The sequence below is a fragment of the Eretmochelys imbricata genome, chromosome 4 (assembly GCF_965152235.1).
Source record: "Eretmochelys imbricata isolate rEreImb1 chromosome 4, rEreImb1.hap1, whole genome shotgun sequence".
NCBI classification, from domain to species: domain Eukaryota; kingdom Metazoa; phylum Chordata; order Testudines; family Cheloniidae; genus Eretmochelys; species Eretmochelys imbricata.
Genome location: NC_135575.1, coordinates 120,339,446 through 120,359,264, shown reverse-complemented (window position 1 = coordinate 120,359,264; position 19,819 = coordinate 120,339,446). Strand labels below are relative to the sequence as shown.

The following is a 19,819-nucleotide window of genomic DNA, read 5'->3' as shown; positions in this document are numbered from 1 at the left end:
TGTATGTTATGCACTGCAACCGGGCTACAGTAAGGACTGGCAAGGCCAAGGACAAGATGTAAAATCAAGGTCTCCCTATCCTGTTTGCTAACTCATATGTTCCAGCCTTCAGTTATACCCTCTCTATCTCCTATTCCCGTCCCCAATTCCCCTACTCTACCCAGTTTATTTTATTGTTAGTTTGGGGTTGCCTAACCCTTGTGATTTTTGAGTCTCATGATATTGTTTGGGGTTTTCTTTCTTGGAGCCCCAGTTCCTGGAGTCAGGAGAATCTCCGCTTTCATTTAAAAAAAAATTCTAGCCCTCATGATTGTGGAGAAAAGTTTTAAAATATGAAACCCAGAAGGCAAATGAAAAGACCCCAATGTTTACTATTTTAAAAGAAATCTTAATGATTTTTAAGCCAATGTCATGATTTTTGGATGTGGCATATGTTTTTTGCAAGCCTGGAGTTGGCAATACTGTTGTTTTACTTAGAGCTCTGTAACCAGTATACAACTTTTGTTCATCATCCTGTATTTAAATTACTTTGCCCCCAAACCCTCAGGTTAGATGACTGAGAAAAGAAGGTGCGCATCTCTCTGTCCATGTGCACATGCAGCAGGTCCATGGTGGTGAGCAGCGAGGTCTAATGAGAGTCCTTCAAAATTATGGCACTTTTGTCAGTGAATAAAACTGTGCAGAGTCATATTCTCTCTCATCCCTCCCCATCAGTCTCCGTTCCTTCTCTCTTTCACAGCCTCCCTCCCTCACCCACATGTCTTACCTCAGTTCTCTCATTAGCCATTCACTCTCTGCCCGCCTGTCACACAAATGCTTTCCATTCAGCACTTTCCTTTCACTATCCATTTTATTTCTCTCCCTGCCACCCCCATTCATACACACTGTCCCCTGTTCTATCTCTATTCTGATACATACTCTGACTCACTTTTTCTATCAAGCCAGTTTATGCTGCACTCAAATTCTAAACATAAACACAGTTAGGGAACTCTGCATTTTTCTCTCCACCCCATAGTCCACTTGCCTCTAATCTCTGCTGGCGTTTTAAGGCCACATCAAGCTTTGGGAATCTGTAAGGTTCTCTTCCTACATTTCTGTTTTCTTTTGTTTGTATTCTTTCTTGCTGTTCTCTTCCCCCACTCCTCCAACTCCATATTTGCCGTTCAGAACACAAGGGGATGCAAGAATGAGAGCTGACGGGAGTGAGGGATTTTTCTCTCCTTATTCCCTCTAGGGTTCCTGGAGTTCTTTCTCAGGTCTAAGGTAGGGGTAGTGTCCTGCAGATTGAGCTAGTCGCAGCGGGTGTCAGGCACATATTTACTGGAAGGGACAGCTACTAGGAATTAGGGTCTGCCAGTGGGGGGAAGAGTAAACAGTGCTGTCGGAGGAAGATTGGTGCTGTCCTTCATATCTCTATATACATGGGTTTGGAAGCAGTCGTTTAACAAACTTTCATGCTCTGGCTGGTAGAGTCTTTGGCCCTTTTGTAAGCCCAGGTCCTGCATAAAGTTCTCACCTGTCCTTTTCGCTCCCTCCCAGCAATTCTACATATCAGTATCTTTACAGAAACTGATAGATATTTTACATGTTCCACTAGCTACTGCATAATCTCTGAAACTACTGCTAACTTTGTTTTACCTGCCCAGAGAGCTTAATGTTTGAAGCAACAGAAGATGATATACTGTTTTGCTTTTCTGTTCTTTTAAGAGTACGCCTAAAGAAGAGGCTGATTTAAGGTTCTGTCAACTAACCAGAGAATATCAAGCTTTACAAAGAGCATATGCATTACTTCAAGAGCAAGTTGGTGGGACACTGGATGCAGAGAGAGAAGCAAGGGTAAATGATTTTTATTGAAACTTCTCAGAAGTCTGATATCTCTCATGTTAAGTGTGCCTTTGCAGGTCATTGGACTGCATGCAGTAAATGTATTACGTGCTTTTGAGGATTTGATGATAATATAGTGAAACATTTGTTCTAGATTTATCAGACCTGTACAGAAAGGAGGTTTCAGAATGCATCTTATCCTGGCTTTTTTTAATCTCTCTCTCTCTCTCTCACACTCACACACATACACACACACACACACACACACGTTTAAAATAGCCCTGTTTTTAAGTAATGCTTTCTAATTCAAAAAGACAATCCAACAGAAATTGGCCACCTCCGTCTGCAGGCACCACCCCCGCAGCTCCCATTGGCCACAGTTCCTGGACAATGGGAGCTGTGAAGCCAGCGCTGTGGGTGGAGGCAGCGTGCAGAGCTGCCTGGCCACGCCTCTGCCTAGCAGCTGAGTGAGGGGGATGTTGCACTTCTGGGGAGCCCCCCAGGTAAGCACCACCCAGAGCCTGCCTCACCCCACCCCATGCCCCAACCTCCTGCTCCCTCCCACATCCAAACTCTGCTCCTGCATAGGGGAGGAAGGCAAGGTGGCCCAAGATTGCGCCAGCAGCGGCCAGTGCATCTGGCACAGGGGCTGCCTGAACTGCAGAAGTCATGGAAATCCGTGACCTCCATGACAAACCTACCTGGTGGGTTGTGGGTTTGTCAGGCTCCCAAGCAACCTTAACTCCACCTTGCAATAATGGTTAGCACATATTAATAATAATACCTAGCTTTTTATATAGCATTTTGCAGAGCTTTTTGAGACCTACTGATAAAAAGGAGGCCAGTATCATTATCCCCATTTTGCAGATGGGGAAACTGAGGTACAGAGAGACAAAATAAACTTGCCCATGGTCACCCAGTAGGCCAGTGGTCACAATGGGAATAGAACCTGGATCTCCTGAGTCCTAGTGCAGATCTTTATCTAGGAGGCCATACCAACTTCCTGTTTGTGATCCAAGATCAGATGATGCCTTTTTATCTCTCACTGCTTCTTTTACATGGTTGTTAAGCCACGGTGGCTCTTTTTTAGTTCTTTTACTGTGTTGTTTAATTTGGGGTATACATTTAAGTTGACCCTCTATTATGGTGTCTTTGAAAAGTGTCCATGCAGCTTGCAGGGATTTCACTCTAGTCACTGTACCTTTTACTTTCTGTTTCACTAACCTCCTCATTTTTGCATAGTTCCCCTTTCTGAAATTAAATGCCACAGCGTTGGGCTGCTGAGGTGTTCTTCCCACCACAGGAATGTTAAATGTTGTTATATTATGGTCACTATTTCAAAGCGGTCCTGTTATAGTTACTTCTTGGACCAGATCCTGTGCTCCACTCAGTACTAGATTGAGAGTTGCCGCTCCCCTTGTGGGTACCAGTACCAGCTGCTCCAAGAAGCAGTCATTTAAAGTATCGAGAAATTTTGTCTCTGCATTTTGTCCTTAGGTGACATGTACCCAGTCAATATGGGGATAATTGAAATCCCCCACTATTATTGAGTTTTTTATTTTGATAGCCTCTCTAATTCCCTTAGCATTTCATCGTCACTATCACTGTCCTGGTCAGGTGGTCGATAATAGATCCCTAGTGTTATATTCTTCTTAGAGCATGGAATTTACTATCCATAGAGATTCTGTGGAACATGTGGATTCATTTAAGATTTTTATTTCATTTGATTCTACATTTTCTTTCACATATAGTGCTTCTCCCTCCCCCGCCCTCCCGCCACGCCCTGTTCTGTCCTTCTGATATATTTTGTACCCCGGAATGATTGTGTCCCATTGATTGTCCTCACTCCACCAGGTTGGTGCATTTGATTGTTTCCTGTTGTTTTTCCTCATTGTGTCCATTGACTTTGAACATTACTCTTAACGTTCGTGGTCAGAGCCTCTAAAATTTATGATGGTATATAGGAGAGTCGAAGAAAATGTCATGAAAATATTCCACTTTCCAAAACTAATAAGTGGCAATTTAATTTAAATAAGAAAATAAGTCTTCCTGTGCACATCTGCTATCAATTTCTGCCTTTAGTTTGTGCCCTTGCTGTTGGGCACAGTGGATTGCTAACATAATGCCAGCCATGCAGCTCTTAATCACATAATCATGGCTGGCTTTCATTTTTGTCCCCAGGATGGGGAAAGAAGTTATTTTTATTTCTTAAAAATGGACATGAATACATATTTTATTAAAGTAAGATTTCCCAGGAATTTATGTATTTGACAGTTATATAAAACCATTAAATGTTTTCTCTATGTTAGAGAGAGAGGGAGGCGTTGGGGATTCATTTTTTCTGTAATAGCATTTTAGACATTTGGAGAAATGCACTTTTATTATAGAATTTCAAATAGTCATTCTTTTTACCCTATGGCCTAACTGGCTTTTTTATCTCTTTAACAGCTGACTGGTCTAGAAGGTTTTCAGTTGGTTATGTCTTAGGGGGCCCAATTCTGGGTGGTAGTGAATGTTCCCCAACATCTATTGGGTGAAATTGAGTGTGATCAGCAAGGGCCTGATCCTGTTCATTACCAAGGGCCAGATTTTTAAAGGTATTAGATGCCTAGAGATGCAGGTAGGTGCTCAATGGATTTTTTAAAAGTGCCTCATAGGGATTTTGAAAATCCCACTTGACACCTACCTGCCTCTCTAGGTACCAAACGACCTTTACAATTCTGGCCTAAGTGCCTCCAATTGTCCTTTAGGGATGATGGCCTCAGTACTTTGCAGGAGGCGCTCAGCACCCCATATGTTCAAGCCCCAATTGGGGATGCTTTGCAACTGAAGTAACTCAACATCCATTAGGGAAGTACTTATCTTGAAGAATTGAGACCATATAAATAAAACTGACTGGCTTGTCAGTGGCATATGGCATGAATTCCTATTTTTGGATCGTATGCAGTATTCAGGTACAATGAGCTGTATTTAAGTTTAACATCATACACGTTTTACACACAGCAGACTTATTTAGTACTTATTGCAATACTTTTTTTAAAAAAAGAATCTTGAATAAATGCCAAGTATTGCAAACAGCATCATTACTGGCTTTGTTACTGATTTTATAGCACCAGTTTTTTAGAAAGTGCTTTGCCATTGAAAACGTCAGATTAATGTTTCTTAGTTTATGAAGGAAAAGAGTTGTGTGGAAATGAATGAGGTAAATATTTTATCAAATAAAATACAAATAAACATGTTTGTTTTAATTGAAAACAATTAAAATTCACCTCACTGGCTGATAATGGATAGGAAATATTGAACTTATCAATATTTGATTCTGCAGTAATTGAATATTTGAGAAAATGGAGCTACATCTGAAGTGTACATCCTAATGAGTTGGCCATTGTGACAGCATGTGCACACTTCTATACCTTTTCAGACTCGTGAACAGCTGCAAGCTGATCTCCTCAGGTACCAGGCAAAAATTGAAGATCTGGAGAAATCTCTGATTGAAAAAGGACAGGTAAAAGGCTCTCTTAATGCCCTCTGTCAAATCATCTTCTCCCTTGCATGCAGCAGTGCTCTTGTCATCTTCATTGCTTGCTGGTGTATTCATGTGTCTGATGCAACTTAGTTACCATTCCACCAGTTGGACCACCTGATTAAAGGAACATATTGTATAGACTGGAAAAAACCCTACTGAAGATTTGTCTTCCAAAACAAAATATGCTTAAGTCTATATGCACATGGTTGTTAAAACCAGTTCCCTTTTCTTGCCCAGCCCAGCCCTTCTCCTTCCTTTGGTTTTCTGCTTTCACTGGAAAAGTTTTGGCCATAATTTCAACAAAATGAATGTTATGAATTTCCCATTGAGACCATTTTTGGTGCCCTGGCTGGAAGAATTATAAAATTGTTACTGCCACACACATTTCAGCTGGAAAATAAACCACTGAATGTGTGTTTGATTACTGGGAGCTACTTACAACATTTTATCCACATCACTTACATTGAAATTGGGACCTAGATCTAAATGTAGTTTTTTGTCAGTACTTAGCAAGGATAAATTCTGGCTCTTGGCAGATATAGTGTTCAGGATCTTCAGGAAAATAGCACAGAACTATGATTGTGCACTTTAAAGATGTTCAGTTGCATAACTACAAGTACCTCTTCAGAACTTTTTGGATGTATTATTTTTATACTATGTTTATTGTTGAAAAATTCATTTAAAAATTGAAGTGATGCATAGCAATAAGATGAAAAATAGAGATATATCCAAAAGTATATTTGTGAAAGGTGAATAAAACATAACATTAATATAGTAATATTTCATAAACCTTTTTATTTCAAGTTCACTTCATTTTATAATGATTTATTCTATGCAAGATGTATTCCTTAAGAATGCTGCCTGAGTAAAAGGAAACCTTTTAAAAATTAAGGAGAATATAAACAATAGTGTTAGCTTGCGCTTAAGCGCCAAGGTTCTTAGTAAATGCTGTGTAAATATAGTGTGTGTGTGTGTATGTGTAAAATAAAATAAAACAAAACAACAACAGAATTGTGCAGTAGGTTATAAATTCTAAAATCTTCCAAGTCCCTGAGGGCTCCCAAGAGAAAATAAACTTGTAAGGACTACCTCCTCTTGAGGATCTGCTGTTGTCACTTAAGTATATGGGTAAATAAAGCTGCAGGTATTGAAGACCAATTGCTGCATACCTAAAGCATTAACAAACTATTTGACTCTGAAGATGTAAAGTCTAAACACTATCCATGTAAGTTAGATCGAAGTGAACATGAATATATATGTAAAAAAAATAAATTTTGTGACTTGTTTCCAAATTGATGCATATAACAGGTTTGCTTGGAAATTAGGTTTGATCATTTATTACTTTTTAAGATTCTTAACCACACTACACTCTTTAATCACCCAGTAATCCAGAGAAATTAAATGCGCAAGTGGTGGTGGTATTGTGCAATAAAAAAAATGGTCTCTGTGGGTTTGTATGTAAACTAAGCCTTAAAACATCATCAGAAATCACTCCTGGGGGCTCTGACATATCCACATCTGCTTTCTGGTTGGTTATATGGTAACAATAAATTGTTAGTACCTATATTTGACAAAATAAATTTCTATTTGAAACAAACTCACTTTCTGTGCACAATGTGATTTTTTTTTTAATTGTTGTTTAGCTTGGGATAATTATGATTTAGTAGTAAATATGAACTGTTCCCTCTGGGGTGAGGCAGTCCTCTTTAATGCTTAGAGCAGGGCACTATGAATCCGGTGACAGATTTTAAAAAATGGGTGTCTAAAGATTATCATCCTTATTTTTCAGCTAGGGAAACTGAGGCAGAGAGAGTTTACATGACTTTTCTAAAGTTAAACATGCAGACAGTAAAAGAGTCAAGATCAGAAATCTGGGCCAAGATTTTCATAAATAGGTGCCTCATGTTAGGCTCCCAAATCTATATTTAGATGGCTAAATAAGTGATCCCATTTTCAAATGTGGCAAAGGCTCTCATTAACCCCATTTGAGCTCTTTTTGCCAACATTTCCTTTGATGTAAAATAGGAATAATGATAATTATTTACCTCTGTACAGTACTTTGAGGGTCCTGTATGAAAGGCACTAAGTGAAAAGGGTTATTTATCATTTAATAATAATATCACATCTCTCAAAAATATTAGACAACATAAGGCCCTGGAAGGAGATACATAGGGACCTGATCCTGTTAAGTGCTGAGCGCCCTCAGTTTCCACTGAAATCAAGCTCAGACCCCAAATAGCCAAGTTTTGAAAGGATCTTGTTTGTCACACAAAATTAAACTTTTAACGAGGAAATCCATATCAGGCATGTGTTTCACTGTAGATCAAAATAGTCAAATTTGTAGATGGAAAATATGTGCAAAGCAGACTGGAAAGAAAACTGGCCCCTCAGCATGTCAAGTTCTTTCCCGTGTGCTTTGCAGGCCAAAACTGCAGAATAACACTTGCCACTGTATTCCTCCCTTCCTCTGAGCATCGCTAAATGCTTTTTAAATGTTAAACTGCATGTTAGATTGCATTTCTCCAGAATTTACTTTGTCCTTTTAATTCTAGTCAATGCACCTAGTCAATGCAGACTGTGAAGAACTTCAAAAAGATCTCACAAAACTAATTGATTGAGCAACAAAATGGCAAATGAAATTTAATGTGGATAAATGTAAAGTAATGCACATTGGAAAAAATAACCCCAACTATACATACAATATGTTGGGGGCTAATTTAGCTACAACTAATCAGGAGAAAGATCTTGGAGTCATTGTGGATAGTTCTCTGAAGAGGTCCACGCAGTCTGCAGCAACAGTCAAAAAAGCAAACGGGATGTTAGGAATCATTAAAAAAGGGATCAAGAATAAGACGGAGAATATCTTTTTGCCCTTATATAAATCCATGGTACTCCCACATCTTGAATACTGCATACAGATGTGGTCCCCTCATCTCAAAAAAGATATACTGGCATTAGAAAAGGTTCAGAGAAGGGCAACTAAAACAATTAGGGGTTTGGAACGGGTCCCATATGAGGAAAGATTAAAGAGGGTAGGACTTTTCAGCTTGGAAAAGAGGAGACTAAGGGGGGATATGATAGAGGTATATAAAATCATGAGTGGTGTGGAGAAAGTGAATAAGGAAAAGTTATTTACTGTTCCCATAATATAAGAACTAGGGCCCACCAAATGAAATTAATGCGTAGCAGGTTTAGAAGGAAGTTCTTCTTCACTCAGCGCAGTCAACCTGTGGAACTCCTTGCCTGAGGAGGTTGTGAAGGCTAGGACTATAACAGGGTTTAAAAGAGAACTGGATAAATTCATGGTGGTTAAGTCCATTAATGGCTATTACCCAGGATGGTGTCCCTAGCCTCTATTTGTCAGAGGGTGGAGATGGATGGCAGGAGAGAGATCACTCAATCATTACCTGTTTATGGTCACTCCTCTGGGGCACCTGGCATTGGTCACTATCAATAGACAGGATACTGGGCTGGATGGACCTTTGGTGTGACCCAGTATGGCCTTTCTTATATTCATCTTAACTATTTCCTGGCCTTTTAAGAATTCAGTCTAGTAAATTCTTTTGAAACAAATCAAAACAATCCTCCATCTTTCAAAGAAGTAACCTCTACATGAAAATAAATGTGAACTTTTCCAGTCTTGTGTCTGTAGGGGCAATACAAAATTAGTAAATACCCTAAAATAACTGATAATTTTATTTTGTGGCAATAGGTAAAAAATCTGTGTGAAATGTGTCTGCAAAGGTTCATTGATGTAAATAGAAAAGGAGTCCTTGTGGCACCTTAGAGACTAACCAATTTATTTGAGCATGAGCTGTAGCTCACGAAAGCTCATGCTCAAATAAATTGGTTAGTCTCTAAGGTGCCACAAGGACTCCTTTTCTTTTTGCGAATACAGACTAACACGGCTGTTACTCTGAAACCTGTCTTGATGTAAATAGTTATTGCATCAACATGATTTGGGCTGAGATTTTAAAGCAGCTTTGGACTTATCTTGCCCAGCTCTCATTAATTTCTAATGGGTATTGGGTGTCTGAATCCCTTGCCATTTTAGGAAATCTCAGCCATAATACTGAACTAGACCTATTTTAGATTTCAGATACGTTTTCCCTGTTGTTAGATAGAAAATTAATTGGTTGATTTGGAATAAGTATGTCATTCATGTAAGTATTTGAAGTTATGTTAGAGCAATATGGGCCTGATCTCGCAAACAGTATTGAGCAGAGGTAGTAAATTTTTGCAGGATTGGACCTTATGGGCCTTATTGGACCTTATGGGCCTGATCCAAAGTCCATTGAAGGCTGTGGAAAGGGACTCATTGATGTCGGTGAACTTTGGCTCAGGCCCCCATTTTATCAAATGGAAATACAGACCTTTTAATGGGGAAGGAGGTCTTGTATGATTTCACCTACCACCATCACCTTCCCTTTTATTCGATACCTGAAAGGCTGCACATCAGATTCATTTTCACTGCCAGCTGAGGACTGCTAACTGCAGGTCTCTGAACTCTCGTTGCACTACTTATGGATCATTAAATGCTTTCCTTGCACTTCCCCATAAGGGAATATATAATGGAGCTAAAAGATCCACATTTTAAAGCAGAGCTACTGGGCAAGCTGAAACCCTCTGAGTGACTGAGAAGGCACAATTTCCAATACCAGTAATATTAAACTACGATGGGCAAATACGTGACAACATATACGTTAAATTAACATTGACGACATTACTCCAAAATTGTTAGAGGCTAACATTTAAAGTTTTAATGTGTAAATGATTAGGTTGAACAAAGTAGGAAAGAAGAAAAGCCAAACTAAAAAGAAGCAGGGATTTATTGCTTTTTCATCAGTTTTGGAAGTTATTCAGTCCTTAAAATATTTACAACGGGTTTGCTCTTTGATGTGGAACTCATTTTATACTTGGTTGTGCAGTAATGAGTGAAATCATATAATTCTTATTACTGTACTGAGTTCTTTTCTCCCACAGGATTCCAAATGGATAGAAGAAAAGCAGCTCCTTATCAGAACAAACCAGGAGTTGTTAGAAAAGGTATGTGTTCAGAATCTAGGTACCATCTAATCTCTACTCTTCAAGGAAACTGATGTGCTAAGTGTTGAAGTGTTAAGGTAAAATTAACTTTTTTTTTTCCTGTCCAAAAACTGTTACACTGAGAGTTTGAGATTAAAGTGTTATCGAATTGTGAGCTCTTTGGGGGGTAAGGGCTATTATGAAATCTATGTTTGTAAAATCTCTAGCTCAGTGAGATGCAATCAGGTTGAAGATCCACCACAGTATAAATGTAAAGCAATAATAATAAAGGAACAGTAGCTGGGCTTTGCCAAAAAAAAGTATAGCAGAACTGGAGAAAAATCTCAGATTATGGTCAGTGCCACTTAATTTGTTCCCTAGTTAATAGGATCACTTGTTTGAATTAAATTTTAAAAATGCAGAACCAAGTATTTCAAGCAAGATTGATCACTTAAAATTGTATTATTGGATGATTTAATAGAATAGAAAATTGCCATTTAGGACCTGAGATGCTGAGTAACTTCTTCAAGGTGCTGAATACCCTCCATGGATTTTGGTGAGAGAGTTGAGGGCGCTCAGAGAATGAGGCCTCTTAATTAGTGAGTTAAAATTATTAATTCAATAAAATAAGAGAGCCAAAGAAAGATCCATGACTAAAGAACTGCCACTTGAATTATACTTTATTCAGACACTTTTATTGATGTTATAAGCAGTGCCATATGCTGTATTAGCTGTCATACACCCCCCCTGTTTTCATATAAATAAGGTCAGACAAGAATGCTTTTGGTTGGACTCAGGAAAAGGTTCTGTAATGTACTTGCAATATTCCATTTTGCTGTTGTTTAAATAGCCTACAGCCTCAAGGCACAACATTTTTGAGCAGGGGGTTGGACTAGATGACCTCCTGAGGTCTGTTCCAACCCTGATATTCTATGATTTGAGAATTATAATTAGGCCTGAGAGGAAATTGGATTTGATTGTAAAAAGTTAAGTACCGATCCTGTAAGGTGTTGAGAGCACTCAGCACCTCCCAAGATGAGGCCATAGGAAAGAAACATTATACCTTTTGCCCTGAGCACATCACTGAGAGCCAGGAAGTCCTGAATTGTAACAATGGCTCTCAATTTGCTGCATGGCTTTCAGCAAATTATGTAACCTTTCTGTGCTCAGTTGCTCCATCTGTAAAATGGAGGCTGTAAATACTTGCCTGCCAACCTCACAGGGGTGTGGTGAATGTTATTTAGTTAGTGTTGGGAAGCTTTTTAAAGATTTAAAGAGCTAAGTGCAAGTACTATGACTTTAAAAAGTGATGCAAAGTAAATATGAACAGGCAGCTTTAGTTGAAATACTCTTCACTTCTAACCCAGTGTTATTGAGTGTTGAAAGAAGTTCATCATGCATTTTTTCCCTTTAGTTGCAGTTTTATACACAACTTCTGATATCTGCTTCCAAAATGGCTTTATTTAGACTTATCTCAGGAAAGCCTCAGGCAAGGATAATCATTGTCCACACTCAGTGAGGAGTTTGTGTCTATTCATGAGCCAGTAAAGTGCTTCCTAATGTGGGTCTCCTTCTTCATTCCCAAGACTTGGGGCCCATCCATCCAACCATGTGGGCCTTACTTGAAGTCAGTGCTTATAAACATTCACTGGTGTGCTTAACTTTATCCACATGAGCAATCAAATCCACTCTAATTGTGATACTAAGATGCATAAAGTAAAGAACATGCATATATCGTTTCCTGGATTTGGAACTTGGTAAGGGATTTTGGGCCCCAAGTTTTTTTACTTAATTTAACTCTTGCTACTATTTTAATAAGGGATTCTTTGATGAGGATTTAATTTAATTTAACCATAAGTGTCAAGAATAATGCACTTAACTGAATACACAGATTTTTCCATAGCTTAGTGTTATGATATTTTATTATATCTTAGATTTACAAAATGGAGCTGGAAGAGAATCAGCTGAAGAACGAGATGCAGGATGCAAAAGACCAGAATGAGCTGTTAGAATTCAGAGTGCTTGAACTTGAAGTAAGAGATTCTCTCAGTTGTAAGCTCTCAAATGGAGCAGAAATTGTGTTTGAACCCAAGTTGAAATTCATGTAAAGTTCACTGGTGCATGTGTAAGGTGGAAATATTTTAGGGTTTTTTTAAATGCTGTAAGTTTGAATTCTGAAAATGAATACCACTGCCTTAATATGTTTTGGAGAGAATGCTCACTAATTTTTATGAAGATGTAAAATAGCTAATATATACTGCATATAGTTTGTTTTGCACCTAATAAAATATTTTGTTTTGCAATATTTTGCCTTTTTATTTATTTCATTTCCATAACTACACCTTTCCTGCATGTGAAATCACTTGGTATGCATATTACAGACTTGGTTGGCATTGTTTCAATTAACACATCTTCTCACATCTTGCATGCAACGAAGTCTAAGGATCTGACACCTCCATCACATCAACCTGTAATTGTTTTTAAGATGATTTTCAAATTGACAACACTAATATAAATAAAACAAACTTAAAAGAGCAAATTTTCTTAGCACATTTTTAAAAGAATTTCACTTACCTGAAGTCTCTTTTCTGCTGATATAGAACGTGGATGAGACATTCATAAATGTCAAAGTCAAATTTTACAACCAGAACTGCAAATTATAGGTGTGAGGCACAACTATAACTTGTGCAAGTGAAAGTAATGTGTTCTTCAGAGCAAGCTTCTTTCACAAATACTTTTCTTTGAGTAAATGGAATAGGCTATTTATTAAAGTAGATCTAAGATAGGGCTTATAATTTCCATGGGGATGGATGATGCTCATCACCTCATAGATGGGACCATAGGGAATGTTATGATGCTAAACTGTTGCCACAATATGGTGTCATGCATTGTCACACAGTCGCATTAACTGATAACAGCAAATCCAGTTTGAAAAGGCCATCAACATTTTTACACCATTTACATTCTAGAATAAACTCTACAAAACACTCTCAATGTTACTGTTCCATAATTTTCTTCATCCAGTTCATTTCACCAAAATCCTTAGCATGTATAACCTCCATGGTGAAGATGAAAATCTTATTTTCATCATGCTATGTGGTCATTCTGCTTAAAATCTTTTATTTTACCATTTTATTTTACCATCTGTATAGTCTGATGTCCATAGCATGTAATACAGATTATACATTGTGAGATATTATTGTCTCACTAGTCATTCTGAAAAATTAAAAATGCAAAGTAACTTGTATTCTGTATACTTTATTAAGCAACTTTAAATTAAAATACAGAACAAGTTAGTTAAAATTGGCAGCTAATTTAACAACCAGTTTTCCAAAATTTAAGTATTTTTGGTAAAAGTAACCTGGTGCATATTACATCTTTAAAAATAAACTCTTCAAACCATGTTTAGCATAAGAACTTCCTACATTTAACTAAAGAATCAAATGAAAACTGAACTGTTCAGTACAATGTATTTGTTCTCCTTGCTGAGTACCTATTTACTGAATAACAACTGAAGGATTTTCATGAAATTGCAAATAAGGCATGCAAAATAAATCTCTCACTGATGGACAAGTGCATAGTCACAAAAATTACAAGAGTGGTTGCTTTAGCAAAATTATGCAGCTGTTGGTGAAAGTATTTTCATGCATGGTGATAAACTAAATTCTTTCAGATTAAAATTAGAGTGGATTAGAAAACAGGGTCAATTGTCTATCATTTAGCACAGGCAAATACTGACAAGTTTAATGTGCCAAAAGACTAAACTTAGATTTCACTTTAAATTAGGTCAATTCAGGATTGAATTCCTCCTTCTGTATATGTTATTATCATCAAGCTCACTTACTGGCGTGGCTATGTTTTTAAATTAGACTACTAAGTAGAAAAAAAAACTTTTTAGGAGGCAGTACGTGGGGAGAAAGGCAATGTGAAACAGAGCCTTTCACCTCTTGGTTGCAGCTTCAAATTCATTAACCAACTCATTATCCTTTGGTGACCTGTGAAATGACACCGTGGTTGCAGCCCTTTTCCTAAAGGACAAGTGTCCATATCACAAATCAACTAACAAAATTTCCCTCATTTGTAGTTTTGGAAGCAAAACTATGGATGGAATGAACATGAAAACTGAACTGTCCCTTCACTACTACTTATCTCTGCAGAACAGAGCCAAAACTCTTCTGCAGGGAGTTGTGGGGAAGCTAGAACCGCTGTCTGCCCATGCTACCTCTGTTTTGTGAATAGAAGATGGGGGGTGATTTTAATCTCATTTACACTGATGTAATTCCACTGGTTGCAGCAGAGTTACTCTTGTTCTGAATAAGGCCCAGAGCTTCAGCTTCCAGATCTTTTAATCCAGCTACTTTCACAAGCACATCGAAATTTAACAAAAGACCCTCATTTGCTGAAAGTAGGAATACAGCTATTCCACTGAAATAATGGATCATAATGATGAAGAAGTGCGTGAAATGTGCTGAATATATTTTAAATGTTATAATTTTAGAGATCGTATACATGAAAGGATTTCTTCTTGGCACAGAAAATGGTTAATAGAAAGTAGAATGTATTATACAAACCTGGGACGAGTAGTGAATTGCTAGGTTTGAGGAATTAAAATGCTGAAATGTAGGGTTTAGCTAACTTCATTGCTGGTTTACTGTGGTTAACTCTTAGCTTTATTACTGAAAGTTTTCAGAACAAAAGTGCATGTCATTTCAGAATAGATACAATCTCCTCAAGGTCATAATATGATTTGACACTGTTTGATATTTTGTTCTGTAGCCTCTTCACAATAGTCATTATTTGCTCATGAAAGCAATAGATTAAATAAAAGATTCCACCTAACATGAAGTACTTTAGAGGAATGTCTAAGTCACCCATCCCTACAATTGGATCCATACAAGTGGACCTGTGTATCCACATGGAGCCTTGCGACGTTCAATGTTGCAGAGGCTCTGCTTGCATGGATTCGATTGTTGAATCAGGACTTTAGTGCTCAAATTACACCAAAACCTTAAAGGACACTGAACAGCACGAAAACCACCATGTGCTTTGACTGCAAATAAGGATCTATGGATTTCTTAATATTGGTAAATTTAGGTTTGTCTTGAATAACTTGGGATAGTCGGGAAGAAACTGACATTATTGTATAATCACAAATATATTGTTTTTTAAATGAAATCTTTCCTCAGGAGAGAGAACGAAGGTCACCGGCATTTAACCTCCATATAACCACCTTCCCTGAAAACAATGGAAGTGCACTTCAGCTGTTCTGTCAACAGGAAGGAATAAAGGTAGATGTGGCTTCATTAGCTCTTGCGATGGTTAGCTAACCAGGAGTATTATCAGAAACACTCGTGTAATCATATGAACACTTTAAATCATGGTTACCTTCGAAAGTACAGCAGTGATTCAGATGTAAGAAATATTTTTTTTCTGCAAAGAAAAAGATATGGTCAAGTTCTGAGAAAAGGAGGGTTTAGGATGAATAGCAGGGGAAAGAGGTCTCCTAGACTGTCGTGTATTCTTCTTCCAAAGGAAATGAAGGCCAGTCACTTGAGATATTTAGAAGTGGCTTGAACTAAACCATAGAAAATACACGGTAGGGAAGAACATAATTGTATGATATGATTAGTTGATTTGTCATACGGCTCCACATTTATTCAATACTGAATGTACAGTTGCAGTCAGAAAAGTGGCACCTTTTCCATCATCGGTTATGATTCCTATAATGTATTCAGGAGGACCGAATTCAGCGAAGCACTTAAGCACCTCATTTCCCACAAATGTCAATAGCCCAATCTGCTGCACCTTTTTTCCCCCCAAACCAGATCTTTTTCTAAGCCTGTTACCCAATTTCAACATTTCAGTGAGTTGATAAATCTAAATGTGCTAAGACACATTCTGTCCTCATTTATACCCAGGTTGCTGGATATAACTGAGTACCATTTGATCCACTGTAAACATAACAGTAGCATTTGTGTCACTGTGATGCAAAACTAACATTCAGCTTTTGGAGTCTTCTTGCATACAAAAGGGCATAAAGACCGTGTAAAAAAATTAGTATCTAATGATGTGTTTTCTCCTTTATGAATAATGAATGTTAAAAATATTTTCCAGGATGTGAATATTTCTGAACTTATGAAGAAGCTTGATATCCTTGGAGATAATGGGGTAACAATTTCTTTATTTCAATTACTCCCATGGAATGGCATGCCAGCAAATATGCATTAAGAGACTTTCTATGGCTATATTTGCATATTCAGTACCAAATGTTAGGGCCCATTTTTGCCAGCATAGATGCAATCCCTTCAATGGGAATTGACTTCAGTGGGAGTCACATCTGTGTTTTTCAGGACAGATGTGGGTCGCTGGTGAGTGGCACTAAAAGTTGTGGCACGGGGAATGCACAAGATATGGTGTAATAAAGGTTAGAACAAAATTAAGAGTAGGAAATAAGTTAAAGCTCATTTTTCTATATTGATTCCCTGAAATAGTAACACAGAAGTTTAGATTCTACAACAAAGGGTGCCCTAGAAATACCTTAGAAAGGAAAGATTTTATCGTAGCTTTAGTCTGATCCACAAAGTTTGAGGGTTGGCTCTAGATTATATTCTATGCAGTGAGATCCAAAAGCACTTTCAAAGCAATCAGTATTGCGCTGTTCAATAACAAGTCTAATTCTTCAGTGCTCCCTTGGCTTCGGTGCAAGATTTTTTTGCATTAGGATGGCAGTCCAATGAATTGACATTTTTCAAAAAATCACTAGATTGAGGCCACCTTAGACCATGCTCTTTTTTCAAGGCATGGTGAGAATGATGCATTGAACTAACAAGTGTAGGGACTGTATTCACTTACTTTAGCTTTATTTATTTGTTGTCACTGGACATTTTCTGTGCTTGTCTTTTTAAAAAATAAAGAGAGCCAATGCTCTGTGGTACATACAATAAAATCAAGATCTCTCTCACTTGTTTTGGAGAATGGATTTACAATCCAATGTGAAATACAGTTGCATCTTTTCTGTATTTTAGAATTTGAGAAATGAAGAACAGGTTGCAATAATCCAAGCTGGGACTGTACTTTCCCTCTGTGAAAAGGTAGATTTCAGTAAAGTTTTTTGTTTGCATAAACACTGAGCATACCATCCTAGAACCGGAAGGATGATTTGTCAGTGACGCATGGCCTTTCTGTTAAATTAACATGGATGTGAGCATGGAGGCATCATAACCTGTGGCTTTATTGGGATTGTACTTGTGGGGGCCTGAATATACATTCAAACATTTAAAATATAACTTTAAAAATGAAAATTTCCTCCGGAGACGTTACCATTAAAACAAAGCTGTAAAAAAACTTTGGGATAAAAGAAGCCTAATCTGGGAAATGTCATCAACCTCAACTCCCAGTGACCTTTTGAGGAATTGAGGGTGCTCAGCACATCACTGGAGGTTCTCAGTGCTTTGCAAAGTTCATACAATGAAGACCAGTTCTGGGCCCATGTCTCCAAGGTTCTGAAAACCTCCTGGAGCTCAATACCATCCTCTACTGTGGAAGTCAGTAGAAAAAGAAAGTGCTCAGCACCTCACAGGATCGCTCCTTTCATGTGCCACCTGTGCACTATTTTGTAAGAACATAGGCTGCTAGTTCTTGAACAATTGACCTTTAATATCTTTCCATGACACAGCCACAAATGTATGTCTTTCAGAATGGTCTAAAAATACATACTGCCCTTTAATGTCCCACACTTTCCTTTACCTAACAGTGTGTTAGTGAGAAATTCATTCTAACCTTAACTTGCATGATGTTTTACCTCTTGGATCACACAGTTCAAGCACTTTTGAAAATTGCATTAGTCTCTTGGTTATCTCCCTTCTTGTGCCACATGGGGAAGACAGAATTATGAAAACATGATTCAGTATTTCTGTTGTTAGGGTTTGGTCCTCTCCTGGGATTTCACTGAGCTAGTACAGTGCAGCTGGTTGTGCTGCTGTGTATTAAGTGGAGAGGTTTCTAAACTCCTTACTAAAGGATGTTTATCTCCCGACTGGTATGCCTGGCAGTCTTCACTAGTATAAAAATAAAGTCAACTGGTCTTGGAAATAGCAATTTCATTTTCCCATAGTCTTAAAAACCAGTTGTAGCCATTGGACAACTGAAATGTAATTTAACAAACCATTTATCATTCAAATAATAGTTCTCAAGCTGAGAATTACTTGTATGATATCACTCTCTCACACACATGCACATGTGCACACGCACCATTGATTTATCCTGCTGCCTTTTCCTTCTTGTGTAATAATCATCCATGTCCTTCAGCAACAGATCTGTGATCAAACAGAGCAGATTATTATGATCTCCTGATACTTATGAGTGAAAGAAGAAGGAAGAGGTCCAAGAGGGAATACATTTCTTTTAGTAAATGTGATCTTCGCTTGTTCAACATTGTCATAGGATAGGACCAAAAATATTTTCCACAGGACAGATAAATTAGACAAGTCACCCACTTCAATGTGACTGTAGAACTTGCTCTCCACTTTCTTCATTCGTAGAGAGAACATAGTAATGAAGCCAATAATTATTCTATTTAACTTGGCTAGGAAGGAAGACGTTTCCTTTCTACTGAAGAAGCTGCTATATTGCCCCATCCCAATAAGTCTGCCATTTATAGCTTTATATCTATACCTGCACAGGTCCATTTCTGAACTTCAAAATGGAAGTCTAGCATGAAAACTCCACTATTCAGATTAATTGATTAATGATTCAACTATGTTATCAGTGTAAACAAAATAAAACTGAATAAACCATTACAAATGTTGTATCTGTCACTGTGTTACAACAGACAATCATAGATCTTAAACTCTAATGAGAAAAAATTGAAAAATCTATGATAAATGGCTAGATCAGTAGACAAAAGGAAGAGCAAAATTACACAAGCAATAAGGGCTGGACTGTGCAGTCCTCACTCAAGCTGGTTCATATTCACCAGAGCATTGTCACTGAAATCAGTGGGACTATTTGAGAGAGTAAGGGTCACGGAAGCTAGCCCTCTTATATAGAAGCTTAGTGACCTCTTGCAGGTTATTTCCATTAGTGTCCAATCACAGCAATCCTGCCTCTAAGAATAAACTGTGAGCTTGTTGTCAATATGGGAAATCCTTTATAACAATAGAAAAAGAAATTACAAAAGGGGCTTCGGAAAATAGCAGGTATCTTTTACACCTCCTCTGCAAAAAATCTGTTTTTGGTTACCTCATAGGAACTATTCCTATTGACAGTACTTCTGTTAGTCTTCAGCTGACCAGAGGAGGATTTCTATGGTAGTCTTACTGTTTAATCAGCTTGTTCAAAAAGGTGGAGTGTTTGGTTCTGTCCTTCTAACTAACACACAGGTTGTCTGATTTTAACATGAGAGTCTGTCTATGTACTTTTACACCACCGTCGTCAGTGCCTCAC

The 19,819-nt window shown here is 37.9% G+C and overlaps 1 protein-coding gene across 4 annotated transcripts in view; it reads left to right on the top strand.

The window, feature by feature from the left end:
• JAKMIP1 (janus kinase and microtubule interacting protein 1) overlaps window positions 1-19,819 on the top strand; it is a 247,120-nt gene that overhangs the window by 183,725 nt on the left and 43,576 nt on the right. For 3 of the 4 annotated variants that reach the window (XM_077815866.1, XM_077815867.1, XM_077815865.1), the window contains 4 exons: window positions 1,708-1,836; window positions 5,246-5,329; window positions 10,334-10,396; window positions 12,310-12,680. In XM_077815866.1, coding sequence (XP_077671992.1) covers window positions 1,708-1,836; window positions 5,246-5,329; window positions 10,334-10,396; window positions 12,310-12,483 — 450 coding nt within the window. In that variant the 3' untranslated portion in view covers window positions 12,484-12,680. Of the gene's footprint in view, window positions 1-1,707; window positions 1,837-5,245; window positions 5,330-10,333; window positions 10,397-12,309; window positions 12,681-15,561; window positions 15,664-16,489; window positions 16,544-17,400; window positions 17,467-19,819 lie in introns of those variants that run through there. The other variant, XM_077815868.1, reaches the window with a different exon arrangement.